The sequence below is a fragment of the Athene cunicularia genome, assembly GCF_003259725.1.
Source record: "Athene cunicularia isolate RWA chromosome 3 unlocalized genomic scaffold, athCun1 chr3_part1, whole genome shotgun sequence".
In the NCBI taxonomy this organism is placed as follows: Eukaryota; Metazoa; Chordata; class Aves; order Strigiformes; family Strigidae; genus Athene; species Athene cunicularia.
The window spans coordinates 99,717,432-99,739,629 of NW_020799097.1; the positions used below are offsets into that span (position 1 = coordinate 99,717,432).

At 38.1% G+C, this 22,198-nt stretch overlaps 1 protein-coding gene across 1 annotated transcript in view; it reads left to right on the forward strand.

Moving 5' to 3' along the window:
• The window catches only part of HHAT (hedgehog acyltransferase), a 236,509-nt gene that overhangs the window by 106,438 nt on the left and 107,873 nt on the right, over positions 1 to 22,198 (forward strand). The window contains exon 9 of the mRNA XM_026844624.1: positions 15,876 to 16,077. Coding sequence (XP_026700425.1) covers positions 15,876 to 16,077 — 202 coding nt within the window. The remainder of the gene's footprint in view (positions 1 to 15,875; positions 16,078 to 22,198) is intronic.

A 22,198-nucleotide genomic window follows, 5' to 3' on the forward strand; every position in this document is an offset into this window, starting at 1 on the left:
AAAACCGTTTCCATCAGTATTGGTCAAATGGCAAGTTTCTAAGATAGTCTTAATTTCTATCTTGTTCCTTCTTCAGCTCTGCTTTCATAAATAGTCTCGTATATTAGTTGCATAGGAAGAAAAAGATGCTAAAAGAACAAAAAGCGTGGTGGTTTTTTTCCCTCCTGCAATTCATTTCCACTTCTTTTCATGATCTTTTCTTCACTTCTGCAAACCTGATGATGAAAACAAAAAGTAGGGTGCTTGCAAAGGTGCCAGCACAGTTAGCGAGATCCTTATCTGTGTTTGCTTTGAAGTATATTTGTTCGATTACTTAGCTGTTAGATGAAGCTGATCCCAATGTGTTGTAGTAGGGGTTAAAACTCTGGGTCTATATAAAATGGATTTTGGCATGTGTTCAGTCATGTTCTATCTGTTGTTAATGTCTGAATCACAATAAATAAAGAAAGCCTAGAATTTGAAGGTGAAAATGTCAAGCAATTGTTAATGCAATACAGCTCTTGGTCATGTTCGACAACTGGAATATTTTGCATACTTGATCATCTCTTGCCATCAGCAGAGATACTGATTCATGTCCACCTGTGAACTGGTCAAGTACTGTCAGTAAAACATTCTCTTCATTCTTCTTTCTCTCCTTTTTCTCTCATACGTTCATGCAAAATCCTCACTGAGTTACCTGAATAATAGTTGTGGGGGTACAGTCCTTGCTGTGCTCCTTAGCTCACTAATAAGCCCAGTACAGCATTCCCTGGCAGTAAACTATTAAGTCTTCCTCAGAAATGAAATCAGAATAACACTGTAAAATCCTGCCCAGGGCTTACTGGTTTCCTTGCAAAGCATGAGATACAGTGAATGTTGAGCCAAGGACACGGGAGGGTGTTGAGGGTGATAGAGCTTCACTGTGCAAATCCATGATACTGTCCTAGTTTGTGGCCTTTTTGGAAGGCAGAGATGGGGTAGTTGAATACCTTGCACTAAGTGTTGGATCACTCTGTGTGCTTTATATTTGGTAATTTGTTAATCCTAAAGGGGTTTGTTTTTTGAGAGAATCCTCTAGGCTTAGTAACTAAGAGACAAATTTGCAGTGTGGAGAATGTTGGAAAAAATACTATGTGCAGTCCCAAAAAGAGGGTGAACATAGAAATTAAAAGCTTTTTGGATCAGTTTAGAAGGTTTGGTTTCTACATGTTATTTAAGTACATGCCTGATGTCAAGCATGTACATACTGTCCCAATTAAGCAACACAATTAGGTCTGTGCCTAACGTGGGATCAGTAAAGTTTAAATATGCTATTGCCATGTAATTACATCACTTGCCTGGACTTGTTCATTCACATAATGGCTTTCAGAGACAGTATAACAGTAGAGAACAGCGTACTGTAATGATTTTGTCTGAACTGGGAAATGTTAAATCTAAGTAGCATTATCAGCTAAAAAATTCTGAAACATGGACAGGACAGGCTTGTCTTACATGTACAGACTGCTGCCAGACACTGTCTGCAGCCGATCTTCCTCAGTTTCACGTGGCTGTGTGGTATCATCGATCCTTCGGGATTAGGTACAGAAAAAAATACTTGGATTAAGAAAAAAATTCTCTGCTGCTTTATTTCTTGCTATTAGTAACATGGAAAGAGAACACTTTCTTAATTACTGAATCTCAATGACTAGACTAGAAGTGGTACTGAAATAATGCTGAAATGTTGATTTTTAGTATTGCACTGCAACTGTAACTGAAACAGGGATGGAGGGGGTCAGTTGCTGTCAATACACTACACAGTAAACAGGTAATACAGTCTGTTTCTTTATCTTGTTTGCACCCAGTACAAAAAACTCTTGAGAGGCAGGAATCAAACCTGTATGGTGTAAGACTTCTCTGCCTCTTTTCCAACAGACTAACATAAAATAATCAGTGTATTTGTGTCATAGTGCCAACCAGACTCTTTCCTGCAATGGACTGAGTAGTGTTAGAAGTTTGTCAAGCACCAGTGGTTGGTACTTTTGTTTTCCTTCTCTATTTCTTGAATAATGGACGAAGCTTGAACTTCCTTTGTCTTTGAAGTATACAAAGAGTATTTGATACATGTTTTGTTCACAAAACAAGAATCAATCATAAAGACATTTTCTCAATAACCTTACCTGTCAAAAACTCTGAGTTAAAATGGAACTGCCTGGTGGTTGTTTGTATTGCTATTCTCCTTTAGAAAGTGAGAAAACATAGCAAAGGTGGCTGAAGGTAGATGATGGAGAAGAATGCCTTTGCTATTGATTTATACTCTACCTACTCATCAGAAAAAGAGCTATAGGAATCACAGCTAGGCTTCCTTCGCAGAATGTATTGATACTTAATACTGAACTCTCTTAACAAGGTTAAAAAATGCTGTTATGATAACTAAGACCAGGTTTTCTTGTGCAGATGCAGTTAGCAAACAAAAGCATCTGTCCTGTGCAAAGATCCTGTTGATCACAGGGGTTATCATTGTTAAGAAATGTGTACTTTATAACTAGAATGAAGTCTAAAACTCAGTTTACAATGTAAATTTTGCCTGTACTCACTTTTCTCCACTATTCATTTTTGTTAAAATAGGAGCTAAAAATTGCTTCCTGTTCTGGATGGCAGCAGCCCCACCTAAAATCATCAACCTTCTGCCAGCAATGGATGCTTTAAAGGTTTTAACACCAACTGTTAACAGTAGGCTTTATGCTGTCCCCTATAGCTTTAAAAAGATATTGGAGCTCCCTTAAATGAGCTTGTGATAAGATCTTTTGACTTCCAACCTTACTGCTTTCTCATAATGCCAGGCAGGAGCAGAAAAGCCAGTACCTATTGGGATCTCAGGAGCAGCCCCAGCAGCTTGTGCTTTCTGACTCAGAGGAGGGTTGATGAGGGAGCAAGGGAACAGCAGCTGTCCAAGAGGGATTACCTCAGGAGGCTGTGTCATTAACTCATTTTATCCCGTAAAGGCACAGAAAAGAGCCTGAGATACAGAGAAGAGTGTTTGTAGGTTTGCTCTTTAAATAATAATTGAGTTTAACGTGTCCAGCTTAGCTGCAAACTTAGTACTATGCATGTGCTCAGAAAAGGGTCTCACAGGCAGGCTTGATGTTGAGGACTGTGGTTTAGTTTGCACTGTATTTTCTTGAGGGTTTCTCCACCTTACGACTGTAATTACTTTTCAGCCAATATGCAAGTAAAAATATTGACAGATCATGGAAGCATAGTAAGAGTTTTTATACAGGAATGCTTAGAAGGTTAAAACTGGACAGCCAGGTCATAATTATGTATGGCTATTCTGCCCAGCATATAAAACAAGAAAATGATTTCATCTTGCATGTGGTGTCAGGTTTTTATAATAAAGAATTTTTAATGTAGGAAACACTGGTTTTAACATTAAAATGGAACTACTTTAATAATTATACTCTGGAAATTAACAAATTGAAATAATACACAAATTGGAAGAAATACCTGTCAAGTTCACTCTGATAAATCCAATCTCCAGACTAAGTTAGTGGTGAAAATTTATTTTTGTCTTGCTGCTCTGCTAAATGTATGCTCTCCTAAATGAACCCTACCTCTGCACCTACAAAACATGCAAGTATCCACCCAGAGCATTTGTGTGAATACATGCAGATGAAGAAATATAAACAATTATTCAATACTTTTTTTCTCTTGAAATGGCAATGAATTGTAGCATCATCTCTGTAACTATGCAAAGGTCAAGAAATCTTTGTTTCTTCAGTCCTCAAATTTTGAAAGGGTTTGAATTGGCTCATTTTAGGGTTAGAGCAAAAAAGACTTGGTGCAAAAGGTACTTGGCAGTGAAAATGAGCACAAAACCCTTTCCATCTGAAAATGATAAAAAAAATCTTGCTGGCAATAAAAGAAAATATGGTCTGGCCTCTTCTCTTAGGAGCAAATAAACTGATCTTAGTTACCACAGTCCAAGAAATCCACTGCTCCCCTTGGTAATAATTTGGTGCATATGCATCAACAGAATACTTGCATTTTCCCTTTGTTTTAGGAATAACCTAGCAGTCTGAACTAATGATTTGGGTATCTGTTGAAGTGTTCAGAGCCATCAGTCATCATTCATGTTTTTTAGCCAGCAGTTTCAGCCTGTTACTGTGTATATGCTAGTGAATCTGGTCTAAACTGTCACATTACTGCATTTAATTTCAACAGTGTTGAAGTGTACGTATAGAAGGGAGACTGAAGCAATCATAGACTTGACAGATGGTCATGAAGAGTGGGCTGCTGTTGTGGGTCTGGGGTGAAGTGGGGCCTCTTTAGCTTACAGAAAAAGGTGAGAAACATAAATGAAGAAGACTAGCATCACTAATAATCAAACACATGAGCAAGTAAATATGAAGAAGTATCATTCCATGGCCATTCAACTTCACATTAATTCTCACTGAACATCATTAAACAGTGCTGTAGAGGTGGATCATCATTATCAATCTCTGCAGCGGTGCTGTTAAACAAAACAGTTGCAATGTAAACAGATGTTCCAGGACATCAACACATTTGGCCCCAGACAATTATGTTTGATTTTTTGATAAGCATGAATTCTGACCGTATGACTTGTGCTCTGCCACACTGTATGAACTCATAATTGAGAATCATGAGTTTCAGGTAAAAGATGGGGGAAAAGGGGAGACATCTCCTTAACCTGGCTGAGTATTTCTAGTCGACTTCCTGGCAAACAGTCAAATCACTTGTGAGGGTGCACCTGAAATTCAGGTGTGTTTTCATTGCCTCTTAGCTTTTGGTCTTAGCCAGGAGCTGATGGATGCCTAGGAGCCATATAAACACTGTACCCTCACATCATTCCATCTGAAGTAACCTCTCTGTGGAAAGGAAAAGTGCTCCTGGAGTCAGGAGTCTGTCTCAGCTTGGAGGCAGAAAGCATTGGACAATGTTGTTCTGCTTGCAGCTCTCCCCAAGTCAAGTGATACCTGTGCGAGTGGTGATTTGTGATAGGCAGAAGCCATTTACCAGTCAGGAAATGGTCTCTGCAAGATGGTAAAAAATCAACAGCTAAGAGCAGTGGTTGCCCACTGTCTCCTAGTTAAGGCTGGAGTCAAGGACAAGTGTTCCACCTCCATGCAGTGTCACCCATACTTTGTGGGTGCAAGAGCCTCACGGTTGCATTCAGTGTGGTGGGACACTGTCTCTTTGCACACATGCTTCCTTTTCTGTCATCTTCACTGCCATCATGGCAAAAATGCAGTAGAGTAGAGGTATTTTTTATTGTCTGATACTCTCCTATGTGTGTACCTTACAGCCCTGGGGGTAGTCAAATCCTGTTGCTGAGGGGTGTGTTTTACTGAATACTGAAGCAGTTTAAAGTCTTCATTCAATATTTGGTGAATAATTCAAGCAGTTTTGAAGCTAGGCTATAGCTATCCAACCATGATGCTTTTTAGATTACTGTTTAGACCTTAACTGACAGATCTGGTTTTAGTTGAGGTTTCTCATGGAAAAACGTGCCAGTTTGGTGTTGCTGCTTCTATTTAATTTTTTGAAGCTGTGTACTATTTTTTAACTGGTTAGGCCTGAATACCAAGGATGATGTGAGTTGCTGTTCCACAGTCTGTTCCCAAGCACCTCCAGGAATTTGTTAGGCTGTTCTGAAGCTTGGTCAGGTTTCCTTGCTCCTGCTTGGTCACCCCCACTTTTGAAGAAAGGAAAGTAATTTGTTTCCTTTTACAAAGTCTCTCGAAATCTCAAGAAGCAGAAAACAGGAAAAACAATCACTGGTGACCCAGTGTGTGAGCCAGATACTTCCTTGAATACCTTTCAGATAATTTAATGAAGGCACACTGACTGGAACACTGTTGACAGTCTTAATGGTCTTTAAACTGTTTTCTACCATTTCTGGCCCTCATTTTTACTTCCCAGGTAAGACTAGTTTTGTTGATTCATCATCTTGGGGCTTTCTGTGAAGATCAATTCAGGAAAGTAATTCTTTTACCAGTCATCATTTGTTCTCTCTTTCAAACAAACAGACTACCGTTAGACAACTGGACAGATATACAGCTAAGTGTTGTAAGAAGATAAAGAAGATTTATGGTACATTTTCTACCTACCTTTCTGTGATACCCTATTTTTTTTTTACAGGTTTTTACCATTCCTTTTTCCTTGAGCATGGACCTTTTTTTCCCCCCTGTTTCTTTCCCCTCCTTACATATATATTTAAATATCTGGTGTAGCTACAGTATTTCTCACTCAAGTCTTACCTTTGCATTGGGTTACTGTGTTTATTCACATAGTTGTTGCTGTATGTTTAAAAACTATTGGTCTATTTAGCTCTGGTTCCCTGATGCTGCTGACTTCACAGGAACTGACATTTCCAACTTAAGTTTGTATCTGGATTGAACCATGTTCCTGACTGCTGTTAGGAGGGTATGTCTGTGCTTGCTTTCAAATGAGAAAAAAGAGGTCATTGCTATTTAGGATGCTGCTTCAAGAAAAGTAAACATTTTGCTTCACTCTACTTAATTAAATTTTATATCCATTCTTACATAATTAGGGAGTGTTGATATGGGCTAATAAACAGGGATTGTACTCTACGTCAGAGGGAATTTACTCTGCTCATGTTTGAAAGGTTTTTGACAATAGAGAGTGTATCGAAGGTTTTTAGTATGGAAGGTGCTCTATAATCTTAATTTAAATCATCCCAGCTTTGCCTAGGCATCTCAATGATTTGGCTGTATTTTATAAATAATCTGCAGACAGTATTTTCTAAGAAATGTGTACTCAGGAGATTGAGTGAATTATTCGGCTTGGAATAACATCAGAAGTCTTAATTCTTCAAACTTTGTGCTCATGCAACTTGGAGGAATATGTAATGCTACTTAATACTTAAGCAGATGCATTGATACTCATAAAGTTTTTTGCAATATTTAAACATCATCTCTTCTATATTTTCACTTCTCATTAATTATATGCTTTTACTTTTTCAGAGATGCATTTGAAGTACATTTTGTTGACGTTGGTTTATAATCTGAAGGTTGTAACACCTACTGAATCTTCACGGACTTTGGAACTTTGGATCTCAAACATTATTCTGGTCTCGCAAAAATTTTTATTTCTGATGTACCCAGGTGAAAGTCCTCTGATGCCTTGTTTACTGTTTGTCTGTAGAACAGCCCAGTGAGGCAAAGGTATTGCATGGTTTGGTGAAACTGTTGTGTGGTCTGTGGATACTAACAAAGCCCTTTGACATGCATGTGTACAAAGTGGTATATAAATGTGAAAGAATCATCAACCTCTTCGTAAAGGGATTTGTGAAGATTAAACCATCTTTTCTGTTACCTAGCAAATTGCAGAGGGCTGTTTAACTCCATCACTCTGTCTCTAAGCAAAAATATTTTAATAAGAAAAATGACACAGATTCTATTGTATTGACTAAATTTCATGCACTCCTTTGGCAGAGGCATGCTAGAAAAGGTAGCTGTTAGTGCATGGTGATGGCTGTATTTTAAACATCTGAATTCACAGATGCAGATGGAGCTGCATTTTGTCTGATGTACCTAGCATACTAAGATCAGCAAGATGGCTAAATAGCTTGTGCTTCCACCTATGGAATTTAAAACAGCTTTCTAAGAGGTGAGGAGAAGATATAGTACTTTATTCTTGGCATGGTCAAAGCAACAAATGATGTGTACTTAGCAGTTTTTCAGTAACTGAACCACAAATAGTTCAATATGTGCAGTCACACACACAGGAAGAATTGCTCTCTGTTGTTTTAGCTGTAATTGAAAAGTGCTGTAAAATGTGCTGTTGTGAATGCACACTTATGACGAGAGGGGAGATGGCAAGGGAAGAGATTTACTGCAAAGAATTCATTTGTGTGGGAAAATTATGTCTATGCAGCCTCCAGTGCAGATATGCAGAGCTCTGAATTTTGAGCTAGGCCCTCCAGTGTAAGAGTCAGAAGTAAAGAAAATGAGGAAAAAAATAATTCCTTTGTTCATGGTGTTGCTTATGCATTTTGCCTAATCATTCTTTAGGGCACAGTGAGCAATGCCTGATGCAGAAAGCAGGACTGGGATCTCTGCATCTGTCTGGGTAATGCCCTAGCCACAGACTTGTTTTTTCTTGCATATTCACTCTTCGAGTCTCATTTTCTTTTCTGCCTGGTGGCAGCCTGGTAACAGACAGCTGGAGCACTCCTCTGGGAGAAAAGATATGTTGATCTCCTTGGCAAAGAGCCTGACCTCTACCATTTTATAAGCAAAGAGTGACAGTGCTATTAATAGATCCCTCCTCCAGCTGGGTTTTCAAAGGAGTATAGCCTGATTGCTGTGCTACTGAGCTTAGATATTACCAGCACATGGTAGGTGTATTGTGAGTATCAGGAATGAATTGGGCCCCTGAGGAAAGTTAAGTTCAGAACAGCTTCAGGGAGCTCTGCAGGCTCTACATGGAGGAGGCTGGAGGTGCCTGCTTCCCGGCTCCATCAGTCACCAGGGGACACAGCACCCTCCCACCCAGTCTGAGCTGTAGGCACTTAACTCTAGGCTGTTTTGGCAGTAACATACATGCTTCTACCATTAGCAAAAAGGTTGGGGCCCTGGTTTGGACTTAGTGATTTAACCAGTCTTTTGGCGCTTTGGTCATCTGGAACCTCTCCCATTTCCATTACGATCAAAGGTAGCTGACTGGTAGTTTTGCATTTGACTGCAAACAGGTGGTGGTAGGCAGGATTTCTTTCTTTTGTAGATGAGGCTGGGACAAAACTAAACACAGCAGTCCATCAATAATGAAACTTTTTCTATTAAAACTAAGTATTATGACTTAGATTAAAATTTCATTTGAGATAAATGAATCTCATTGAAAACATGAGCTTCCTTGGAAGAGTGAATTCAAAATGATTTGTTCAGTATTCCCCAGTTATCTGCCCTTTGACGTATGGACTTGACTTGGATCATTTTTTATGTTGAATGCAAGGGAATAAAAGTACATTAAACACTTTTCACCCTTTAGTAGGAAACTGCATGCTCATGGGAAGCATGCTAACAACTGGAAAGTGAAGCAAAATTCAGGTCATATTTGTAAAGCCGAGTGTTCTTGCATACGAATATTCTCATTAATGCTTTGTAACCCAAATGGACTTAATTTCTCATTAAACATTTCTGTCGTAATTTAACAAAGCTTGCCTGGAGCCAACATTAGCTTAAATATTTTAAAGGGCCTGCATTTGTCAAGGTCTCTCTAAACATCGCATTAAGCTGGTGAGGTGAGAGAATCTTCCAGAGCTTAAAAAGCTTTGCGAACAGACCAGCAAAATTATTGGACCGTGGAAAAATTAGTTTCACGGTAAGAATAGTGCTTACCTCCCCTAATGGAAACTTTGCCAAATGGTATTCCAAATACCTCTGGTTATTTTTTTATTTCAGGTGAAAATATGTGGAGCTCAGCCTTCAAAGTCATGTTTACAAGAGATGTTTCTGTGATTTAAAACAGATTTATTCATGCAGGACCCAGTCTTCCAAAGACTTACAGGTGTACTTTACTTATGCGCTCTGCATAGCTCCATCCAAGTCAGTGACGACTTGAACTGACAAAACAGGAATGGTAAGAGCTCACCCAGAAGTAAGAATTTGCAGAACTGGGCCTGAAATCTTTATATTATGCAGCAGATAAGTTTGAAATTGGTCATCTAAGACTGCAAAAGGAAACACAGGCTTAAAAGTAAATAGATTAAGGAAGCCCAACTGCAGTTCTAGAGGGAATTCCCCTCTAGTTTTTACCCATGTCCTACCATGCTTTTCATTTCAATTAAATGTTTTGTGGCGAAAATCTTGGGATAATTTAGAAGCAAAAGGTATGCTAACTTAGGTATTTAAGTTTATGCTCAAAATTGTTCAGGCTCATGTTGAGCATTGATTTCATAACTAATGATGACAAACATGACAGATATAATGCTGCCTAGATGAAACTTTCTTTGTGTCCACAAATGAACACCATCATTGTGAGAACCTCAAGCAATTTCTGTTGTTGAGATGTAAGATGAATACTTTATTATTGCTTTTTTAACTTTTACTGTGTTAGCTATATAATTGTCCAACTCAAAACAGTATGGTTAACCCTTGAATGCTTTGAAATTTAGAGAAGCATTGGAATTTTGGGCAGCAAATGTTCCCTGAAATGAAACACCAAAAGCTCATAAACTAAATTGTATTTACAAGAGGTTTGCCATTACAAGCAAATGAATGGTTTGGGTTTTTAAAAATTTTTTTCATCTGGTTCTGGATAAGGTGTTCCAAGACCAATAGCTAAGGAGAGGGGAAGAAAAATCATGGATAGCATGCATCTTGCTATATGGCCTTAATTCAGGAAGAAATTTCAGCACATGTTGAAGAAAACCCCTGGACAGAACTACATTTACACAGGTGCTTTACTTGCACTTACTTCAAGGTTTAAATATGTTTAAAATTACATACATGTGGAAGAGCAGTGTATTGAGTCCTCAAGGAATAAAAGCCCTTCGGAGTAATTCTTAACTAGTTATAAATGCTCCTTTTAGAGGTTTTCTAAAGTTATTAAAATAGAAACTTTATAATGTAGATGTCATTAAAAGAAAGGAAACAACGTGTTTTCCAAGGGAATGATTGTCAGATATCTTATGATTGTTCTGTAGATTACCACTTCAAGAAAACTAACAAAATGGTTATTGGATTTAAAAGTTGCTCTCAGTAAGTAAATGTCACTTTTAAATACTTCAGCTATTATGTTTGTGTTTGCATTACTTTAGGGATTTAAATGGTACCATTTACATATTTTATCCAATTCTCTGATGTTCACTTAGTGAGTTAAAATTAAGATAAGTTGCATAAATGGAACAGCTTGCTGGCTGTAGATAAGCTGATTTAAGCTACTGTAAATGGAACTAAAAGTAAGGCACTTGGTTATTCAGAAGACATACACAGTTATGCTTCGTTTGTGAAAGTAACATGTTTAATAGCGTGCAAGTTTGAAATCAAAACAGTCTATGGAAATACAGTAAAGACTGACAGCATCTTTGCCTTGGGAGGGGAAGGCTAAGAATGTATGTTTAGTTGTGTTTAGTCATGTCAGGTGTATGTGTTCAAATAATTTTTACTATGTAACATTCTCTCAATATTCATATTTGTGCCTCAAATGCCCCCCAGATGTTTCAAGATACTTAATCTACACGGTGTTTTCTTTCCCCTTTCTCTTCTTGCCATTCACTATGTACAACCTTTTCTTCTGATGTGAAGTGCCTTTCCTTGTTATCTCTGAGAGGTCTAGCCAGACTAGGAATGGTTAGCAAAGCTGTGGCATTCACACGTTCCTCTTTGACAGCCTGCCTCTGTTCTTTCACCATCAAATTTCACCTTTGAAGTTTTGGCAGGGATCGACTTTTGATCCCCTAAGTTAATGTTCTGTTTTTATATATTCACCTAGCGTGCATTTTTTGATACTAAGCACCTTCCACAGGTCTAATTTTCCAGTCTCTATGTTTCATTGATCTGACCAGCATTACCCATCCCTCAGAAATAACCTGGAAGGACATGACCAATTACCATTCTCAAATCTACCTGCCTTAACATCCTTTTCCCTTTGCAAAATACTCTGTGGCTTTTCTTCATTTATCTGTCTGGCTCACTGACCATGTGTTGACTTTTCTTTTTCTGTGAGTATGTGAATTTTCACGTTTTTCAGCTAAGTCTGCCTTCTTTGCACATCTACAGTAAATGTGTAATCTACTTATGAACTCTTAAGAAATTCTGCTATGAGGGTGTTTCCTTGAGTTGTGTTAGACTGCCATGAGGATCCATGATTACTTTTATGTGCTAATAGTGCTTGAACTGGGGGTTTTGAGCTTCTCTGTGGATTTTCTGTGATTAGAGATGGAAAGAGTCTTAAAAACTGCGTGGAAGCTTAAAATGAGGTATTTATGTAATGCTATTCTACATATGGTGTGGCAAATCAGTGTGCTCACAGCAACCTCTCCGTTTGTGCAAACCCTGAGTTTCTAATAACAGCAGAGAAGGACTGTATGATAGATGGAAAGTAGACAGTAGTATTGGTAAGAAGGAAAAAGTTTGGGAAGCATGCAGATATATAAGACATCAAATTGTACTAGCTATTGCCTCTTAATCTCTCTCTCCCTGTTTCCCTCCTTCCCTCCTCATGGATTTTGTTAGTGAACTGGAAGAGAGAACAATGTTCCTAATGTACTGTAAGAGACTCCTTTTCTTCCCCATTCTGCTGGGGGTGGGGAGTGAGCAAGGGGCTGTATAGGGCTTAGCTACTGGCTGGGTTTAAACCACAACAAATTTTAGTTACAAAGTGTGTGTTGTATTGTAAATGATAATACAGAAGTAACATGTTTCTTCTATCTTCTAGCTTAATCATACTATTCACTGGTTTGTTCTCCCTCATGCTTTAACGTAAATGTAGCTTTCTGTAATCAAATGAGTCCTTTTCTATGTAAACACACAGGAAAGGTATTAAGAAATTAGATTTTAAACTATCACAGTGCTCAAAAATAAGAAAAATGCATTTTTGTAATGACAGGGGCTCTTGTGGTGGTGGTTCTGTAATTTTGGTTATATTGGAGAGCACAGAGTGGCTAGCACAGAGCCAGGATCTGGCCCTGGCTTCACACTGAGTTGCCTATTGCCTGTACATGGGCCTGCCAACGTTAAGAGTGTTCGCACAAGAACACGATGTGGTTATGATGTGTGTGGGTGATGAAGTAGCAGATATTTTTTATCCTAATGTGTTCTGTAACATAATAATGGACTTTTCGTGAATTTTTCTGCATAAAACAGCCAGGAACATACAGAATTGCTCTTCACACTGCTTGAGAGAAGTGACTCAATAGCCATCAGTCCTTTATACCTACTTTAAAATTGCCAGCAAGAATGCCCTACAAGGGAAGGCAAGATCACGCAGTCTGAGGGTGGTTAGTGCCCTTGTGACAAAAAAACGGCAGCCAGCCATGGTTCTGCAGGGAAGGAGAGAGGTGTTGCTTTCTGCTTTGCATTTCTCCTCTGGGCAAGTAGGCAGACTCTCCACAGTACTGGAGGGGAAGGCTGAAGTGTTAGTAAAGATTACACGACTCCTTTTGGCTTCTGTCCTTCTTCAGACAGGTCTTCACAAAGATAGCGCACATGAATTTTCAGTTGCACAGTTGCCATCGGCCTCACCAGGAGCTAAAACTTCACTGACCTGGAACATTCATCAAAATGATGAGTTGTTGCTGCTCAATTATTTAGCTGCTGTTGTTAAACACTAAAAATCAGAAAATAGCCTATTTTTCTCTGCACAGTAATCTGAAAGCCATTCAGGCCAACATAAACTGAGCTGTGATTGCAAATGAACAGGCTGGTGCTGCTGGGCTGTTCCTGGCAATGCCAGGAGGCTGCCGCCTGTGCTGACAAGGTGGCTGGTGCCTACACAGCAGATCTGTCTCAGTGCAAGGAAAGGGACTGTACAGAAACCCAGAGCGACTTCTGCAGTAAAAGCTACTTTTTGTGCCATGGATTCAAGCCAGGACCCTGTGAGGTCAGCGGAAAGGTTTCCTTAGGGCTCAGAGTAAGGTCTTTGTCACAGAGATGTGTCTCTCATGGTGTCTGGGTTACGTTTAGTGCTGTGTTTCAGTAAGACAGAGTGAGCTTTGCTGGCAGTGACGGGGCTGGCAATGTCCTGTTTTGGGTTCCTCTGGGTGAAGCACTGCAAAACAAGGTACTGCCGTACTTGCAGGGCTGGAAGGGCGGGGAGGTGCTGCACTTGGGATTGCAGTTTCTGAGCTGTGGTATGGGGCTGTCAGTCCCCCTCTAGCCCACCTGTGAGGGGAACTGGTAATGACAGTAGACCCTGCCTATAAAATAACACAATCAGCCTTTAAAAAGGGAGAGGGAAGATACTGGAAAAGTACCTCCTAAGAGGGGATGACATGCTTTGGTCTTTCATTTCTATAGTCCGTTGTATAGAAGGAATTTGTCCGAAGCAGTACTCTGTGACTGTTCTCTTGACCCTCTGTGCCAGAGCCCTGCAGGGGATCCCTCTTGTTACAGACTACTAAGACATACCACTCTGTTAGACTATTTGAATGGAATTGCAAGTGTCTATTATTGCTATGCTATTTCTTCATATATGTGATAAGACTAGATCCAAGAAGAGCATAGGAAGGGAAGAGAGAGCAAAGCTACAGCATAAATAAAAACCTCCGATCTTAATTTCTATTTATTTTATATGCTTAGTAAAAAGCATACTTATACTGAAAATCACTGTGAATGTTATTAGATGTTTCAGGTTGTAGCAGGTTGAAGTAAAAAGGTGTATTGATGTTATGTGTAGAGAGAATTTGGAGCATTTGACACTTGTTTATTTAATGACTTTTCTGTTTACCTTCTAATTACTTTTATCACTTTATTTTACCCTGTTACTGTATTTTCTTACTTCCTAAGATTAGGAATAAAGCACTATGGTAATTTCCCTTTTAAATTTTTAAGCTAGTATTTATCTCTGAATGTAAAATCTGATAACCACAGATAAAAATTTCACTGCAAAAAATTTCCCTTAATTATCTTAGCAAGTAGGAGTAGTCTCAAATATGAGTACAGTGTGTCATGCTAAAGGAATGACAGCTGAGGAGAACTGTCAACAGTGGTTCTCATATACTGCATCTCCTTGCTGGTACCCGTGAGCTGGATGGTGACTCTGTTGCCTGATCAGCTTCTTCAAAGTGTTGACAGGAATATGCGACTTTTTCAGATATTTGGCTGGCCAGTGGCCATGCGTTACTTGGGAAATGCCAGGAGTGGATGTAGCTCTCGAGGCAGGAAGGAAGTGAAGTGACCCAGAAAACAGTGAGCTTTCAGAATCCCATTGCTTCTGGTATTTTTACTGAATGAGCACTGGTTTTTTGACATTTATAAGCATCAGTTGAAGACTAAGGTTCTGACTCCTGGATTCAGTTTAAATTCAGAATAGAATTGCATGCAGGGTGCTTCATATAGGTTTTGGAGGTTTTTTGGCATATGTGCTCTGAAGGTCATTAGGCAGACATGATTTTGAGATTATAATGCAAGAACTAGATAGGAAATATTTTCAGTTCATAGAATTTTTAATGAAAGATTTAAAAAGAAAGAAATTACAAACTTTTAAAAATCAAAAAAATGTTTGCATGTGTCTATATTTCTGACAAATGGAAAACATTTTATGGGTTATGACTATATATGACTTAGTATAATCATAGACTCACAGAATCATAGAATACCAGGTTGGAAGGGACCTCAAAGATCATCCAACCTTTCTTGGCAAAAGCATGGTCTAGACAATATGGCCCAGCACTCTGCTCAGCTGAATCTTCAAAGTGTCTAATGTTGGGGAATCCACAACTTCCCCGGAGAGATTATTCCCATGGCTGTTTGTTCTCATTGTGAAAATTTTTCCTCATGTCCAGTTGGAATATCCCCAGGAGTAACTTGCACCTATTACCCCTCATTTTTTTCCATGTGCCTCCTTTTGAAGGGTCTTATAATTTAAATTCACGTGAAGGTCACATGTAATTTCTGAGTGTACAAGTTGACTTATGACTACTGTGGTTTAAAAAATCTGAACCATTGTCTTTCACAATTTTGAGAATATAGTTTTTGCCTAATGCAGAGTTCCCATGACCACAAAATTGTCTTTTTTCCAAATGATACGTGCACGTATTTCATGAAGTGGTCTATAACATTGCAGAAACTAGGGCAAGCCCTGTAAATAGAGAATGTCAGGTAATTATTCAAATTCTTTTTTTATGCAACGAAATAAATTTTCTGTAGTGGATGTTTTTCTGAGATTTCCATGAAATCTCTAATAATGTTGCTTATCTGTCGTTTCACCTGCAGGTACATCTATGTTCCGATGGGAGGATCTCAGTCCAGTCTGCTGGGAACACTCTTTTCCACAGCCCTCACTTTTGCCTTTGTAAGCTATTGGCATGGAGGACAGAGTTATTTGTGGTACTGGGGCGCACTTAATTGGTTTGGAGTAATTGTGGAAAACAGCGTCAGGAGGATACTTTCTATTTCACTTATTCAAGATTTAATTGTAAGTTGAACTTCTCTTCATTTTGTGTTCTTGTTTCCTGGCTCTATGCTCATCTGAAGTTCCTGGTTACTAGTTTGATTTAACCTAGATTAAAAGTTTTAGATAACAGAAAAGAGTTAGAATTCCCTTGCTCACCTTCCAGTATTTGCGGTAAGCCATGTAACTAGAATTTTGCAAAGTATCAGCAAACACTGAAATACACATGGTTTTATAAGCTTCCTCTGCAGTCCTAGAGTAAGCAACTGCTTGTCACGTTGTATGTGGCTGAACAGAAGCCACTTTGAACATTTGTATTCTGATTTCACTTAGGATGGCCTTAAAATATTCATCTTCACTAAAATTAGGAGTGTATATTTCTAAACATATGTTTCCTGGACAGATGTGTGTGTAGCAGCTGCTTGCATCTGGGAACAAGCTTACACTGAGAAATCTTACGCTGCTAAAGACCCAAGTAAAGAAAATACTATTTTTCTTTGAAGATCTCTGATATTTTCATTTTACTTATACTTTTGACTTTCATGGTGTCATTTCAAAAGGACAAAATTGTCTTTGACATGCAATCATATGCAAAAAATGTTATTTTAATTTTGATGGTCATTTTAGTCTGCAGGTTTTCTCACTTTTAAATCCCATATCTTCTAATAACTTTGTAAGAATAAATAATTCCTATGTCTTGCTTTCTTAGTAGTGATAAGTACACAGAATTTGAGTCCTATATAATGTTGAGGTGGTGGTGGCGACTCACTCTGCAGCCTGATGAAGTTCTGATGCTGAAGTAATTAGGCTGTTCTCCATCCCACCTATTGCAATCCCATGTGTGGCAACTGATACAGCTAAGTAATTTAGTAGCCAATAACATCCAGTCCTACCTTATATCATCCAACTGTCCATCAGTGTGAATTCAGTGACAGCGTGTAAACAGCTTTTTTCCTTCTTAGAGAATGAGTTTATCAAATCCATTAATCCTCCCTCTAGGGTGAAACTGAGCTTCACCATTTGACCAGCTGCATATGTTTGTCTCTGGACTGGAAGACAACATAGGTTTTTAGACATCTAGCTGTACAAGGAAATATAAGTGTAGGGCCTTTTTGTATTTAATGTCATTGTATTAGAAATTTTAATAGAATGCTTAGGGAATTAAGTGCTTAAATACCATAGAAATTATAAGGACATGGCATTATGAAGGTGCGGTTATATGTGTTGGATTAATTTCTAACATGTAGTTCTAATTATAGTTAACCAATGCTGGCAGTAGGGTTCTTTTTGTATAAATTACCTCCCCAAGAGCAAACCAAGTGCATTTTGTCCCTTTGTTTTCATCAAATGTTTTTAAAGGCCTATCCAATGTCTTCCATGTCTCCTCTGGTTTTCATTTCTGTTTAGAAACATGGCTGTAGACCTTCCTTAGAAGACACTTTCCATCTTTCCCTGAAATATTTCTGAAGTCAACATTTTTAATATGAATAGTTTTGACATCTGTATTAGTGCATTAGGCAGATCTTGTTGCATTTGGTTATGGCTGAGTCATGCTTTGTCTTGTGCCTTGAAAGTTTCTCTACAACAACATGAACTACAGTCTTTGCAAACTAGCCCTCATTGTTCTTTCCACACTCTTCTAACAAACTCATATTTTCTTCTTGAACACTGAGACTGGAGAGCAAATGAGTAGTTGGACTTCAACACTTCCTTATGCAAGGGGTGGAATGATGTGACACTCTTTAACAAGTATCACATTTAAAATAAACTGCAAATTCCCTAATGCCCTGTATAAATTTCCTTTTTTTTTCCTCCTTGTAATCAGGCTTTTGGAAGCATTCCCATAATCCTGTCTCAGCAAGAGGTGTTCTGCAAACCTACTCACTGTGGCATTGAGAAACCCATTCTGCGGATGGGTTTTTCACTTAAACTTCATCTGTTGACAAGCTGAAATCCTTGGCATTCTTGTGCTTCACTCACTTGCTGTGTTGGGTCTTGAAGGCTATTTTTGAAAAGGAAAATGTGTGGTTTTCCCCAGAATAGCAGATGGGTTTATGAAAAAATACAAAGCACAGGTTTATGCTTTTCTTTTTAACCCGTTCTATTTACCAAACCTCCTCATATATTGTTAAAGTTGGGTTATGTAATTCAGTTGAGCAGGAGGTGTTTAATTAGTAAAATATAAAAAAAAAAATTTGAAGAATGAGCTGAATTTTAATTCTCTCTTTTTAAAATTTAATTGATCACAAAGAATAACAATATTCATATCAAAACTGCTTCCCTTTTTTCCCCACTGCATTGTCTGAATTCTCTTGCAAAAGAAAGATTTAGAAATCTAAATAAAGCACGTTTGAGTCTTGTCCTTCACTGAATCCTTGTGCTGACTAAGAATATATAAAAAGAATTGGACCCTATATTTATGCAAATTTTATGGTAGTTTAAATCTCAGCACTTGAAACCTAGCGCAATATGGGTAAATAACACTTTTGCAGCAGTCTGACAGGTTTTAAATGTCATCTCGGGCATATTGAACTAGAGTCAACCAAGAAGCATGGGCATTACTTGTGAGAAGTAAAATCAACATATAAACAAATATTTACTGAAAACGGTAAATTTTGTGACCCAAAAAACTGGATCTGAAACTTTTAATTTGAACCAGTGCAAACCAGTGCCTGGCTTCCTGATTTCATCTCTAAAATTGCTGATGCTCCTTCTTATGTACTTTTCAGTTTACACTTCTCTGAACTTTCATATTTCAGTGAGTTGTGTTGTGAGAAGTTATCAACATTATTTTTTTCCCCTAGAGATTACTTGCTAGGTGTCAGAAAATTAGAGCTGAATTAAGTAATGTTGTCTCTTTATTAAAACATTGTATATAAACCAACAATAAATGCTATGCATCATAAGCTAGGGCATATCTGGGAACTTTATATTAAACTGGAGAAGCTTCATTGTGTTTTTACCAGTTCTTTTCTTTTACTTTTTCAGGATATATTTAGACCTGTACTGAGCAAAGTAGTGCTTTGTTTCACTGATTCTATATTAATTTCTTACAGATGAACAGAGACTCCAGTAGTATCTTGTTCAAAATCAATGACAGAATTTGTATTGACTTTTAATAAATAACATATCAGATTTCTGAAAGAAAACGCTAATGGCTATAATTCTCCCAGTGATTTAAATTTCTTACAGAAAAAGAAGATATAGATCTATAGAAGAAATTAGATCTTGGTATAAAAATAGATTTAGAATGATTTAAACCTTAGAATAGCCAACAACATCTCTTTAAATCAATGGATTTTTTAAAAGGAAATATTTGGAAATCATCCAAAAGAACATGTAACAAAGGGAGTAAAATTGGCAGATTGTTAAAATTAATGTTTTAATCTCAATTGAAACAGCAACATTTATCTTCTTAGTTCTTTCATAAGGTGAAAACGCATCATTCAGTCTAGTAAGAATTTTTAAAATTGAGATATAAAGATCTCTCTCCTAAAACTCATGCTATGATGAATTTCTAATGTAAGATTTTATCTGTAGCTTTAGTAAGAAACTAAATATACCATAAACAATTCAATTTGAGAAACCATCTAATTTTAAGTGTGGCCTATTTTAAAGTAATTTGTACTATCTTTGTTTTGCTTTTTTAATGTATAAAATACTTTGATTTCTCCATTTTCATTTATGGCTGTGATGAGGTACACTATGTCTGTTTCACTACACTGTAATTGCCTTTCCAGCCTCCCTCTGCAAAAGGGGAAATACTTTGTATGAGGTCTGTGTTTTTGATGAGTGTGTTTGATTAGATTTGATTAGATTGTTAGATACCCCCACCCCGAGAGTGAACTCCATATGTTTGTAGTTAAAATATCACCATTGCTTTGGGTACTAGAGGTGTTCAATGACATTGGCATCCTAAGTTTCACAGAGAACAGAATTTTAGACATCTTCAAAAAGTTGGGTGTGGTGAGGGGGTTTTGTCCATTTTTTTTCCCTCTAATTTTGTTCGCCCTGTTTTTTCTGCTAGGTGCATTACAATTTCTACAGTTATTCGTAAGTTATGCATTATGCAGTGATCCTGCAGACAGCTGGTGTGGAGCATGGAAAGGTATTGAGAGGTGAGCCTGACCTCTGGGCTGTGGTTTGACAGGGAATTAAGCTGATCTAAGAGCTCACTGTTATTGAAAGGGGAAAGGTTTAATTTTCCTTTCATCCCTTCCTCGTAGTCCCACCACTTTCTCCTCTGCATGCCTTCCTGCTGGAATCTTTGCTGATCTGACCTCGCAGAAAGGTTTACTTCCTCTGGTCATTTTATTGCTAGATAAAGATCCTAAAAAAAGATCTAAAGATCCTAGATCCTAAAAGCACCCAAACTAGCACAATCTAATTGCCAATGAGAGGAAGTGGGAGAGGAGGAGCTCAACTCCTTGAAACTTCCCCCTTGCAAACCTACATAACCAGTATGGGTTAGTAGGCTGAGCCTCCGTATTTAAAGTCAGTGGGACAAAGAAACCAATTGGGTTCTGCTGCAGTAATTACTCTACCTGATGTTAGGGCCCAAACTCAGCCTATTAGAGATAAAGATTCCTGTGAATTTCACATCCATGATCTATATACATTGAGCAAATGTATAACTACCTCCTATGATCACAGAATTTCATCAGCAAGTATAACTTACTTTCATCTGCTGTGAGATAACTGTAAAGCTTCCTTCTGCAGCTGAGGCAAGACCTGACCAAACATTAAGAACTTGTTAAAGGGAAGTATGTTTGTTGGCCACCTTGCAAGATTAGATCTTTAATAAGATTTCTGTCATATATAAAGACCCTTCTCAGCTGTTCTTCAGCACGCACTAGGCTTTGATCTTTCTTTTGCTTAATTTGGTGGAAAAAGTATTTATATCACTGATTTACTAATGCCAGGCCTGTCTGACCTTTTCTACGAATAGTTTTGTGTAATTCATACTTCTTTTTATTGCAGCATGGCGATTCAATTAAGTGGCAAGCATTGCCAATGATACTTCCTTCATAACCTTTTTATGTGCTTGCTGTAAGCTTCTGTTGGGTTAGCTGCTTCACTCTGTGAGAATCTGAAAGAATGTAAGGTAGGATAGTTGAATGAAGTCCCTTAAACAGACTCTTATTCTCTAGCACAGAAATGGTTTTTGAGATATAGGTATCATCCATAATGATGGAACCACCGAGACTTCCCACCCCAGCCTTGAGTTAAGCCATATCATTGCTCTAACCAGAAATCTCTACTATCCAAAGTAGATGTACCTTGACTCAGAATCAATGGAAACTCCTTTCCCTAGATGTGAACATGAGCCAGGGCAGACCTGTGACAACTGGTCTTTGCGTATGGTACCTAGAAGCAGCAAGCTGAGTTATTAAGATGCTCTTTTGTATTCAGCTGCTCAATGACCATTAAAGGTGAATATGGGCTGGCTGATGCATCTTATGTTTTTTCCATGGACTTCTAGCTGTGCCAACAATAATTCTGAGTCAAGTAATTCTTGCCATGTTTCTGCTTTTGCTTGATTTTATTTTTTTCTCTTTTCCACCCTCTTGTAAGGGTTCATTTGTGTTCATGGAAGTGGATCCCAAAACTTTTTGAGAGCCCTGCTGAAAATACACACACTTGCACTCCAATTCTAGTTTTCTTTACTGGGGGAACTTGCTGCCTCAGACTCAATAACACAGACTGCGAATCTAGAAGGTGTTGTTTTGTGTGAGGGACAAGCATATGCAATATGATACAGGCTTTAATGAATGAAAATTGTGGGTACAGTAAGATTTCAGAGATAACATTCTATCATTTCCTACCTTCTGAGTACAAGTATCTGGGTTTTTGTACAAGAATAATTATTTTTTTATGCCAGCAGTGGAGAAACTTGTTATTTTATATCTGTCTTTAAACAGATGATTGCTGCTCTGCTTCAGACAGCAGTGTCAGCTGGGAATCCCCTTGCATAGCTGCTCAGTTGTCATAACAAAAAAATGTTTCTCCCACCTACCAGCATTATTTACATCCTCTTCTGTTTTGGAAGCATCGGGCAGTTTTCTGGTGCTCAAGCCATACACAGTTTGAAAAAACAAGTAAATCATGCTGTGGGGCCAAAAGAAGGCAGAGCAATGCTGGTTAT